Here is a 12028-nt window from a genome sequence, read left to right on the forward strand (position 1 = left end):
GGTGGTGGTTAGTCGTGTGTTAAAGGTGACTCGGTCGTGACAGCGTTGTTCGGCGGTGGGTCGGGAGCGCACTGTAGTGGAGACAAGCGCGGCGGGAAGACGGCGGAGTGAGTGCTGAGTTCGTGTGAGATGCGCCGCTGCGGAGTTGACGGCGCTGTTGATGGCGGGTGAGGTGGTTGTTGATGGTCGAACTTCGAAGACTTGGAGCGCGCGCGCCGCAAGCGGAAAAGGCAACAAGGCAGACACGGGAAGCCCCGGTAGCCTTGGCGGCAACAGCCACCAGACTTGATGAGACGAGTCGGTCGCTTGAGACATCACCCACAACCTCACGTTGCACAACAATGAGGTCTTATCAAACAATTTGACCGGCGGCACACTGCAACCACAAAGCTCTCGTTTTTCGTCTTCACTTCTCATCATGGCCAAGGAGAAGAACAAAGGCTCGAAGGGAGCGCACAACAAGCATCTATCAGCTCGTGCCGCGTTCCTCCTGCGCGCATCAACATATCTGGCTTCACAGCAGGCTGTTGAACAAAGCTCGGAACCTTTCCCATCAACTATGAACACAACCTTGCCCGATGACCAAGCCACCACGACTGCCTGTACAACCAACTCTGCGTCCGCATCATCCCAACAAGTGTCTTTCGGAGGCTTGCCCTTTTTGCTCACGGCACAACTTAAGCAGGTAGCGCTGCGTTCGCAGACGCGTCTCGATGCGGAGACAAAACGAACGATTTGCAAGGTCTGCGGCGCGGCATTGCTTGAGGGCCAAACGTGCACAGTCTTCGTCGAGAACACGTCCCGTGGCGGAAGAAAGCAGCACGCACATGTCACAGTCATTGCGTGCTGTGCTTGTGGGAACAAAAAGCGCATTCCTACTGGTGCAAAACGACAGCAGAACAAGAATCAACGCAGCTGCGTCCAACAGCGGTCGCCAGCCGAAGCCAATTCGCGGTCTCCGCAGCATCTTCCGAGGGTAGTGGTTTCAAAGCCACAAATGGGTATCAATGCTGCTGCTACTTGATCGACTTGCGGTCCTGCGAGTAACCATACAAGCCGCGAAAAGGCTCTGTCCTGCTCATTAAGCCCGTGAACCACTACATTGGCATCGTGCCCGGCCGGCGCAATCATTCGTTCGCCAGCACCGCGCCTCTGCGGTTCCGGTCTTGTGTTGGGAAATTGCGTTCGCCGCCTCGATCACTGCGACTCCCTGCGAAATGACGATGATGAGCTGGAGGGACTGTGACCTGCGTTCAGTTGTTGCCAGCATTCGACCGAGTGATGCGGCGGCTGCTGTGGGGGTTGTTGGTGCTGGAATAAATCTGCTCCACCTATACCCGCTGCGATGGGCCATGCATGGTTCAATCTGGCCTCGATGCTACGAAGCGTGGCGTTCATGATATCAATGTCACTATTCAAGCTCGCCAGAGTCTTATTGTAAGTCTCTGCGAGCTTGACCATCTTCTCCATCGTGTCATCCTTTCTGGGAATGAGGTTGTTAGCGTCGTGCATACACTCGAGATCAGAGAGCCACGCACTTTGTGGGAGGAACATCTCGGTACTTGCACTCAGTATGTTGCTCTTCGCAAGACTGGCAGGGCTCGCCACCTGGTTGTTAAGACGAAATCAGCGACATGGACATTCTGGATTTGAGCTGCGGCTTTGCCTCACCATCACATTTCTGTTTGCGTTTCCGACATTCCTCGCACGCCTGTCTGGTCAGTGGACGACAAGAACGCTCTTCTGGTCATCCACCTACCGTTCTGGTTCGCTTTATGCGTCTGGATGGCTTGTCTTCGTCCCCCTCGATGGAAGTGGTCGATCTTTGCGAGCTTGCATGCCTTCTCACACTCGCAGATCCGCTGGGCAGATGGAACGTAGCCGCTGTGCTGCTCTGCGGCCCGTAACCTTGGCTAACGTAAACCATGTTCGACCCTGTACTCATGTCGCTGGTGGAACCGAAGCCGAAGCCAGACTGTCGTGCCATCGCGTCGTCGACGTATCCAGGTGTATAACTTTGTGCGATTCCGTAGTCCCAATCCGATGGAGCAATAAAGTCTGGCTGTTGAAACGAACCCATCTCAGTTAGGTAAGGCGAGAATGACGGCTATGAGTCGAAAAATGGCCAAACAAAGTTTGAAAGAGATGACTAGGCTGAAGACGAAAGGCAGTCGTACCAGGTCGCGCGGGAGTTGATCAGCGAATCGCGGCGGCTCTGAAGCCTTAGTACAATCCAGCTTCGTTCTAAACCCGTGCTCCGGCTGAGTGACGACAAGGACCCTTTCTCCAGGAGCACAGCCATTAGTGACGATCCCTCTGTCCACATTGCCAGTCTGCCGACTGCATGATATGTGCAGATACCACCCACCGGCTAATAGCGCACCAATGTGAGCGGCTTCATTGGCCACCTACCAGGTATGCACAATGCCACGGCCGCGCAGAGTGGGACCATGCTGCAACTTACTGAACTCTAATCTCATCTGCATCCTCCCCTAGCAGGCATATTCGGAGACTGTGAGCCAGACGAGCTGAGCCTTGGCAGGATTCTCGAGGATATCAATCCCGGAGCAAGATCTGTTGAGCCGCACTACACGCCGTTGGAGGATCGATCGGTCAAGTGTTCTTGTGTCCGTTTGCGCCTTTACGTTCTTGAACGACGCGATATTGAAATGTACAACGGCCAGCCTGGTGCAAACCCAGCATTACTCCATGCACGCCACTGCAGCTCCTTGGCTCCGTATTGGTGCATGAAGCGCTGGTTGCCACCGCGTCAACCACGTCAACCACGTCAACCACATCAACCACGTCAACCACATCAACCACGTCAACCCCGTCAACCACGCCACTTGCCATGCAGTACACGAAACGCGACAGGGAATAGTCATTTCTAGAGACGGTGGTTTGGGGCTCAAGTGCCACAAAGCACGATGCGAGAGACGACTGGTCGCTTTCAGCTATGCGTACCACACTTGGAGAGTGTGCCCGAGCTAGTAATAGGTGATGTGTATCAATCATCTTGGACGCGCTACTGTTCTCAGCTAGCTGCATAGCAGGGCCCGCGGACCAGCTTGCCCCCACATCAGCGATGGTAGACGCGTGAGAGTGGGGCTACGACGTCCACAGATACCGTATCCTACACTGGTGCTAATGCAGCGATCGCGATAGATCCCCTGCACTTCGTCGAATTCATGAATTTGCACCGCCTGCATGGAGCCTTCAAGAACATAAACACTGCAGTCTGGATAGTGCAATGTAGGAAGAAGGTCGTCTGAGGCTTACATTAAACCTTGATGAGGATTTCTCTCGTCACGAGCAGGCCTTGGGCTCGTTCTCCTCAGATGCAAGGTAGCTCCGTGGTTGGGGGCGGTACCAACGCATACACTCTTGTGTAACAGGACCTAACGCTCCGCAGCAAGTGCGGTGAGCTCTGCAAGCGATGAGAAGACTCAGTCTTACACGCTCGACTGTTCAGCAGACGACGATACACTTGCTTGACCGCAAGATCAATGCCTGCCATGAGAACGGTCTCGAACCCAGCGAAAACGCTGCAATCCATCTTAGCATCTGCTTGCATGAGGATGCCTGATCTCCACCTGCAGCCCACTACGGTCGGACCTGACGCTAACAGTTCTGTCCACTCTTCGCGAATCCGTGCAAAAGCCCATGGTGGCTGGAATATCCACATCCAAGCGCAGAACAGCGTCGTGTTCAACGTGCAACGGACAACCGATGTGACCTGGTTGTTGCAAAGATTTGACCGAAAGAGGGAGCATCATCACTCGGCCCGCGGGTTTCCACTGGCCAATCCCATGAGCCTGGAATGGTCGCTTGCAGCGGAAAAGGTCGAGCACATTCATCAAAGGCCAGGGCAATCATCTTCAGCAGCGCTGTGCACCGAGCTTGTGCGATGCCACTTGCGCTTCCCCTCATTCCTGAGTGCATCACATACGCAGGCACTGCACCTGCCAAACTATAAGCGCAATTGCTGGGACAACACTTTGATAGTGATAATCCCTCACCGCCGTCTGACTCTGCCTAGTGCATGCGCAAAAATTCGATTCGCGCTCACCAGCACTACAACACATTCCAGATGCTCTTGCGGGTCTTCTGAGGTGAGTATCGGGATCCGTACGAGGGAAGTAACGCGGACATTTCCCAGTCGTTTCAAAAGCATGCCGCGTAGCCGCAGCCGACCCTGACTGTTGCGTTAGGAGGTAACTGCGAGAAGCAGAAAGGTAAGCCGGCACTGAGCATAACGTCGCAACGAGGGATGCAGACACAGACGTGGTTTGGCTCCTTTCCCGGGAGTGCCGCGCTCCAGGAGTAGGATCCTCCTGATGATGTGCATACCGCCTCCACGTACGTGCGGATGGTAGGTCCGCTCTGGGGGATCCACTTTGAAGCGAGTCCAGACCTGCTCTGCGCGGAACGCTTGCTTGTCAAGTTTGTTCGAATAGTGAAGAGCAGCAGTGCAATGCCGTTCGCTTATCTCGGCCTTGTTCAACAGCACTGGACGCACGCAACCCGTCTCATGTAACTCTAGGCTATGGCATACTATCTGGAAGTTAGTGTTTCTGCAGCAAGCACGGTCGTGATGGTTGGCCATTCGCTGTTTGTCAAAGTTCCATGTACGTCGACAGCCACGACACGTGACGTTCGCTCAGCTTCCTGAAGAGGCAGTGAGCTACGTCGTCCAGCCTCGACACCGCGTCGTGCTTTGAACCCTGCAGCAGCATGGTCCCGCCAAACCCTTCAACAATCGGACAAACAGATGCATCGAAGCGATCCAGGAAACAACGCACTCTCAAACAAATGCATGCAAGCGATATGGCGACCTCCGTTCCAGCTGTGTACATCCGTGGGGGCACAAGTAAAGCTTTATTTTTCCATGAATACGACATACCACCAGCCGGAGCAGCTCGGGATCGCTTCCTGATGCGGATTATGGGTTCCCCAGATCCCATGCAGATTGATGGCATGGGAGGGACATATCCTGTCACCTCGAAAATAGCCATCATCCGCCCATCTGAGCGTGAGGATGCCGATGTCGACTTCATTTTTGTCCAAGTGTCCGTACAAGACAGTTTCATTGACTACAATGCGGGGTGCGGGAACATCTCTGCAGGAGTCGGTCCCTTTGCCATCAATGAGGGACTCGTCAAGGACAGGCGAATCACGAACGTTGTCGAGAACTACACGACGCAGGAAGTAAGAATATTCCAGCCACTCTCAACAAAGAAGGTTCTGGTAGCACATGTTCCGATCGATGTGCGGAATGGTCGATTCGTAGAGAAGGGCGATTATGCCATCGCTGGCTGCCCAGGTACTGGCTCACCGATACTCATGGACTATCGTCATACTGTTGGTGGAGCTGTCAAGCGAGGACTCATGCCCAACGGTGAGCCGCTGTCCAAAATGCAATTAAACGATGGCAGGACGATCGAGTACACTATCTGCGATGCAGCGCACATCATAGCCTTTGGACGAGCTAGCGACTTTGGCTTGCAAGGTGACGAGCACCCCAAGAAGATCAATGAAGACCACATGTTACTGGCTCTAGTACGAGAGTTTCGTGGCAAGGCAGCTCACAACGTAGGCATGTGCCGAAGTCCGGAAACAGTCGACCAAGATTCACCAATCCTACCAATGGTCGCTCTTCTGTCTGAATGCCCAGATGGCGATGGAGCGCATATTCAATCGAGACTATTTCTTAATAATGCTTGCCACTCCGCGATGGCTGGCGCTGGAGCGACCTGTACGGCCGCTTGCAGTCGCGTCCCCGGCAGCTTGGTGGCGAAGATCATGAGAGAGGGTGCCGAGAACGACGGCATCTTCAATGTGAAGCATCCTGGTGGAGTGTTGCCGATCACCATTGCCACGCGTGAGGGCCTCGGAGATGGTGATCCAGCTTTCGAGACTCTGTGTTTTGGTCGTACTGCAAGGTACTTGTTTCGAAGTGAGGTCTTCGTACCAGATGATCTACAAACGAGTTGAAGAGGCGAGGCTACTAGTGGATGCATGCTTCAGCTGGTAATCTTGGGGTTGCTGGAGAGGACAGATGGCAGAACGTCCCATTTTCATGTGCCTAAATGCCGCACTTCTTGACCCCCAAGAATCCTCATCACTTGGGAGGCAAATGCTGCCCAAAGCGGTCCTGGTGATGGATGAGACCCGAAAGAGGCGATCATCTCGGTGAGTGATGGCGCGCTATGGATGCAACACATAGCACACAATCTGGATCAGGTTTCCCGTACCAATGTGATCCTCTCCTTTGCTGCGGCACCTACTTTCTCACCTTCAGACAATCTCGGAGGAAGCTCCTTCGTGGACGGAGTGAAGACAGTCCAGACCAGGATGATATCGTACATCTGCCACGCCACACCGACAATAAGCAAGTTATCTGTGTGTATTACGCTGATCATCGATGTATCGAACCCGGGTTCGTGCGACCCGCAGACCCACTCGCCAACCGCAAAGCTCGCTTGAAGGTTTCAACGTCTGACAAAGACGGCCGAGTATGCATACTTGCATATCTATCCTGGCCGTCCCACAACCTCAACGTCGTATCTGCGCAACCCTGGGACTACACCCATGATCTTGCAGAAGCCAACCAACGCCAAGACTCAGATGCACCATTGGAGACAGATCCACGACCCATGTAGAAATCGCACAAACCTCCCCCACTGATGCGTCAGTACGGAAGAACCTCCAGTGGATGCGACAACCAGGTTAAACAAATAGCTCAGAAGCAGGGACTGACAGCCTCAACATTAATTACGTAGAGTGCATATCGATTCGACGACTCAACCAGGTCTATCATGCCTCCCGCTTCGTACTTGTATGTGCTGACTTGGACAACTCTTCAGAGAAGGGTGTCTGCGCTAGATGGTCTTCTCTCCGGTCTCGAGGCATAATAGTGTTCAGCAGAACGCCCACAATCATGCTCAAGATGAAGGGAGTTTCTACTATCAAGTTGACGCCTTGCAGGAATCCCATCAGATGCACATTGCTGCCATCGTATGCTAGCACCTGCGAAAACCATTCTGGTACCACGATATCGAGTAAACCCAGACCAAAAGCAGCCGAGAGGATGAAGCGGTTCCGCCGGGTCCACGAAATCGTCGCTAAGATTCGCATACCAGAGATCGCGATGGTAGCGTAGAGGAAGGTCTGCATACCACCCAACACAGTGCTAGGCATCGATGCAAACACCGCGCCAAATTTCCCGAATACTCCCATCAACACTGTGATTACACTGGCGCAATAGCCAGCTCGGCGGCTCTACAAAACAAATCAGCTCATATTTCACAACAGACAGATCTGGAGAAGCGACTTACCGCATTACTCGTCACCACAATCACACCATTATTACCAGCATGGGAAACCATCGGTATAGTCATTCCCGAGCCCGCAATCAGACTTCCAATAGCATCACACAAGATTCCACCCTGGATCCTCGTATTCGCCTTTTCGCCCTCGGTTTCGATGCCACTCGCCTCAGAAGTCGCCACGATAGAAGGCATACACACCATGGCCTCGCAGATGAACAGAATCATCAATGGCAAGACCAGGGCGCCATCGACGCTGAGCTTGAAGGTTCGTACCCAGAGGAAGGTTACAGTTGGAGCTTGCTGGATTTGAGTATCAGACCAGAAACCCGTGGCTCCAGAAATCGCACTGCCAACTGCGAGGCCGAAGATGATGCTAGCACTTTTCATCAAAGGAGATCCAATCATTTCCACGAGGAGAATTGTGACGAAGACAGAGAAACCGATCCCGATGAATTTTGGGTCGCCCCATGGCAGTGGCCTAAAGAACGATATCTGTCAGTCCCAGACATCTCTCGATATTTAAACTTGCATGGGCAACACTGCTTCTTGGCTGAATAGAATGAAAGTGTAACTCACCTCGGAGCATTAATATTGGGACACAAAGCATTCACTCCCTGTCCATCCAGACAACTTGCTCCGCCACCCCAGCTCTCCCCGGCGGTTGTCACAAGGTAAGCTCCTAGCACGAGTAACAGCAATCCCGTGACGGTGGGCGGAAATATTCTCTTCAGCGTCTTCGCTGGTATGAGCGAGACCAAGAATTGCATCCAAACGCAAACCAGGCATGTTCCAATCAGCGCACCGTAGCCGTCCGGGCAAGGTAGTCGAGTCATTGTGCCGTCAATTTCCTGGATAGGACATGTCCCCCGAGAAAACAAATCATTACCATATTTCAGAGCGATGGGTATTATATCAAACGTGGGTCCTACGATGGCCAGTATTCCGCAGCCAATGTAATACGGTGTTCCTCTGATCCGGCACCTCGTAATCTGAAGCAGCGTAGCTATGCCACTAGTGATGAAGCCCGCGGAGATCAGGCTCTCGGTGTCTTGGGTGGACAGGTAGAAGGCTCCGCGTGATATCGCCAAAATTGGTGTGACGATGCCGGAAATCATGGTGAGAGCGTGTTGGATGCCAAGGATGAGTATCAGAAGAAAAGGGATCCGGTCGTTAGGATAGAAGAATGGTGGGACGTGGTCCCGGTACTTTTTGTTGAAGGGATATATGTTTGGGGTGAAGAGGTAGGCGTAGTCGTAGGAGCCGATCAGACCATCACGGGTCGTGAGAGTGTATTTGAATTCGGACCAGGCGGTGCGCCAGTGCGAAGCGAAGGAGTCGTTGTGATCTCTTTGTACGGGGTTGGTGGTGGTGTTGTAGGTAGGCAGTGAGTGCTCCTTCTCTTCGTTTGATGCAGGGGTGTATGTGTCTTGAGGCGTCGCTGAGGAAGAGGCAGAGGACGAAGCAATCGCGGAGATCTCTTGCGTGGCACCCATCTTCGTCATCACTTCTACGTCCTAGGACTCCTTCCCAAGGCCTGGAAAATCGCAGCTTGGAAGAGAATACTCGGTTTCATAAGCAGTCAGCACACTCCGCTGACTTGTCTCATTCACCCCACCAGACAGCTCTCGCCACTTCTCTCGGAATGATCTCCATTTCTTCAGCATTCGTGCGAAAGCCTACATGAACCCGACCTCGGGTCTCTTCTTGTCCATGTCTTAGATGCTCTAGTCCGGCATTAGAGCCAGACGAAGAGATAAGTGCCAAGCCATCATTGGTCTTCTTCACTGCTCAAGACATTAGCCAGAAAACTTCCCGCGTTCTTACTTCACGAACTGCCTAGCGTCGTCTAGTTAGGACAGTCAGTGACAAGGTCCTGGATGTAATATTCCAAATGGCTTCTACAACTTTGCCCTTGAGATCTTCACGAACAATTACTAAATGCCGCACAGGTAGCTTCACCGACCTTTGCCTCCAATATGCAAATACTGCATCATCTTACACCAATTACAACTTGCCAATGTGAAATATTTGTGGACTCAATGGTGTGAGTCTCCATGATTGACAGGCTATGCAAAATGTGCATAGGCGAACAGAAAAATACTGGACCTTGAAGCGTCGAATGCAACGTGTACCAATCGTAGAGCTTGTGAGCTTCGCTATTCATGCAGGTTCCTATACTCCCGAACTTCCACCCGGTCGGCCGTCGTATAGTGTCGGCAGTGACAATGTCAACTTGCCATTGAGTTTCTTTTTGTCAATTGCTCTTCCTGTGGCATAGAGTCGATTTTCGTGTGAGGCCTGCGGAGGAGAGCAATTCCAACGCTGAGGACCAATAGAACAGTATTGTTATCGCTCTTCTGCACAATTGAGAAATCGGAAATAAGGATCGTGATGCACAATCATTCGGTGTGCTTCCCTTGGCTGTGATCTCGCGCTCTGCATAATGTCTCAGGATTCGATCCTGTCACTGGAGGTACCACAATGTCAGCCGCAGGGCGTCGTGGCATTGGACTGGGGCTGGGAAGCCATTCGGTGATTCGGGCTACCTGTTCACTCGTGATCGCTCGTCAATGTCAATGCCATTTGATCGCGTGTCTACTGAGTGCCCCGAAGCACCTCGCTCGAGGGACACCAGCGCTGTTTGATAGACCGGCACTGTGGGATCCGTTGTCTTTTCCGACGACTTGCTATCGTCGTCAACGCACTCTGCGAATGGCACGAGCGCACACAGAAGTCCGAATTGTTGTTTGTTTATACTCGTAAGCATATACTGTTGACTTCTTCCTTCGACCGAAGCCTCAAACGAATCATGTCAGGTTCGTAGAAAGCCGCTCCAGTTGTGATAAATGCAGACAGCGTCTCTGCCGCAACAAAAGCAACGAAGATGCTATGCTACAGTTCCACTTCGGAGAATTGCTCGTCTCCTGCAGAAGGTGGTGCTTTGCCAACACCGATATCACTGGCTTCTTTCACTTTGCCGGCTGAAGTCGACTTCTCGGGATCCTCCGTCTCAGTATCGTCCGTCTCTTCGTCTGATGATTCAGCTTCCTTCTCATTCAACGTCGTTCCCGTCACCGATGAAGAAGATGCGCCGTCCGTCTGCGGAATCCGTTCTTGCGGGCTCGAAGGCTTCGGCGGTGGCGTTGGCGGTTCCACGCCAGGCGAAGACACGCCCTCGTCCTCCTCGTCACGTCTCGTATTGCCTGAGCGTTCTGGGGTGGGCGGCGTGGTCTCGATCCTAGGACTGTCTCTCGCTCGCTCGGGTATACTCGTAACACTCGCGCGCTGCTGATGCGTACTCGGGCCCATCTGTCGCAACTTGGGATCGGCATCGAGGTAATAGCCTCGCACACCAACAATTCTGCCTTCTCTCTCACACCCTTTGACCCAGTCTGGCACTACGATTGGCACATTCATCTCCTTTGCTTTCTCCCACGCCTGCCCTCTCGCTTCGGTGCAGACGAAATGTGTGGTGTCTATGCGAACGGAATCGATCATCTTCGCGCCAATTCTGTTCACTGTCTCGGCCAAGCTGTCCTTCAGCTGGCCAGGCATTACACCTGGCGTGATCGTGATGCCGTGCAAATCGGTCATCTTGTGTGTCTTGACATTCAGTTTCTCTGACGAGTACTGTCCCGCGCTCGTTCTCAACACCAAGTGGAAGGTGTATTCGGTGTCCAATGCCAGTCCACTGATCTTGGTGCTCATCTTGTCACGAGGAATGTTGCCAGCCTTCGTGCCATTGCGATACAGACTCAGGCTGCGGAATTCGGCGGTCGCGAGCTCGACAGGATCCCATTCGAGCACGATACTCGTCTGCGTGGCATTGCGACAGCGCAATTGAGGAGGTTGGGGGGACTGAGCGCCGAATGCGCTCAAGATGTCGGTTTGGAGGGCGTGAAATTTCTGGTCGGCGATGCTCTCGGCTTGCTGGTTGCGAGCGACGTTGATGTCGACGATGCTCCCGGATTGGATGTCGGGTGGGAGCAGTATGGACGGGAATTCAATCTATGGTCAACGGTTAACAGCTGGCTTGTTTGGAGAACATCTTCTGAGTTGCAAGGGGATCATCTTACCAGTCGCTTGTCTTCGGTCAGAAGAACCGCGACGCCGGCGTCGACCTTGCCGACGGTGAGGGAAACCAGCATGGCGTGGACGTGTGTGATGCAGTATGTAGTCGCAACAAAAGTGTATAGCTGCACATGAATAGGCGGAAGCTTCGCTCAGGGATCGCTCGCCAAGATGTCGGACCTGCCCAATGACATGGTACCACCGCCTTCTGCAAACATCAACCACCTTCCAACCTTCTTCCACCCATCGAACACTTACAGTACCACATTCTGTTCCAGCCAGACGCATCTGTCCAGCACCACGAACGCCCAACCCGAAGCCTCGAAGCCCATCCAGCCCGCCCGAAGCAAGCTCCATCAGACTTTCCACGTGTAAACGCCCAACACAAGCCATGTTTGACCACGTTCCGCCATATCGTCATCAAGACTTGAAACCAACAACCGCTCCGAATGTACCGCTCTGACGTGTAGAAATGTGGTGGTAGTCTAATCCGACTTCACGCCTTCGCCTGAAACAGCTCTACGAACTTACAGAGAGTATGACTTTCTAGCTGGTGAGCACAGCATTAAGGCGATGTCCCTTTGAGCAACCCTACTGCAGGCAGCAGGACGATGGCACGTCATGAC

The 12028-nt window shown here is 53.1% G+C and overlaps 3 protein-coding genes across 3 annotated transcripts; 1 reads left to right on the forward strand and 2 right to left on the reverse strand.

The window, feature by feature from the left end:
- Positions 1–4734: 4734 nt before the first annotated feature.
- CKM354_000286500 (uncharacterized protein) lies at positions 4735–5994 on the forward strand (the record flags this gene model as incomplete). Its single annotated transcript, XM_044798035.1, has 1 exon — positions 4735–5994. One exon carries the CDS (start codon positions 4735–4737, stop codon positions 5992–5994), a length of 1260 nt encoding a protein of 419 aa, XP_044653970.1.
- An 822-nt stretch (positions 5995–6816) lies between these two features.
- Positions 6817–8833, reverse strand: CKM354_000286600 (uncharacterized protein; the record flags this gene model as incomplete). Its single annotated transcript, XM_044798036.1, has 3 exons — positions 6817–7281; positions 7338–7809; positions 7908–8833. 3 exons carry the CDS (start codon positions 8831–8833, stop codon positions 6817–6819), a joined length of 1863 nt encoding a protein of 620 aa, XP_044653971.1.
- Positions 8834–10223: 1390 nt separating this feature from the next.
- CKM354_000286700 (uncharacterized protein) lies at positions 10224–11479 on the reverse strand (the record flags this gene model as incomplete). The annotated part of the gene is made up of 2 exons (XM_044798037.1): positions 10224–11339; positions 11408–11479. 2 exons carry the CDS (start codon positions 11477–11479, stop codon positions 10224–10226), a joined length of 1188 nt encoding a protein of 395 aa, XP_044653972.1.
- Between the last annotated feature and the right edge of the window lie 549 nt (positions 11480–12028).

This window comes from Cercospora kikuchii, assembly GCF_019650295.1.
Source record: "Cercospora kikuchii DNA, contig_00002, whole genome shotgun sequence".
Taxonomy (NCBI): Eukaryota; Fungi; Ascomycota; class Dothideomycetes; order Mycosphaerellales; family Mycosphaerellaceae; genus Cercospora; species Cercospora kikuchii.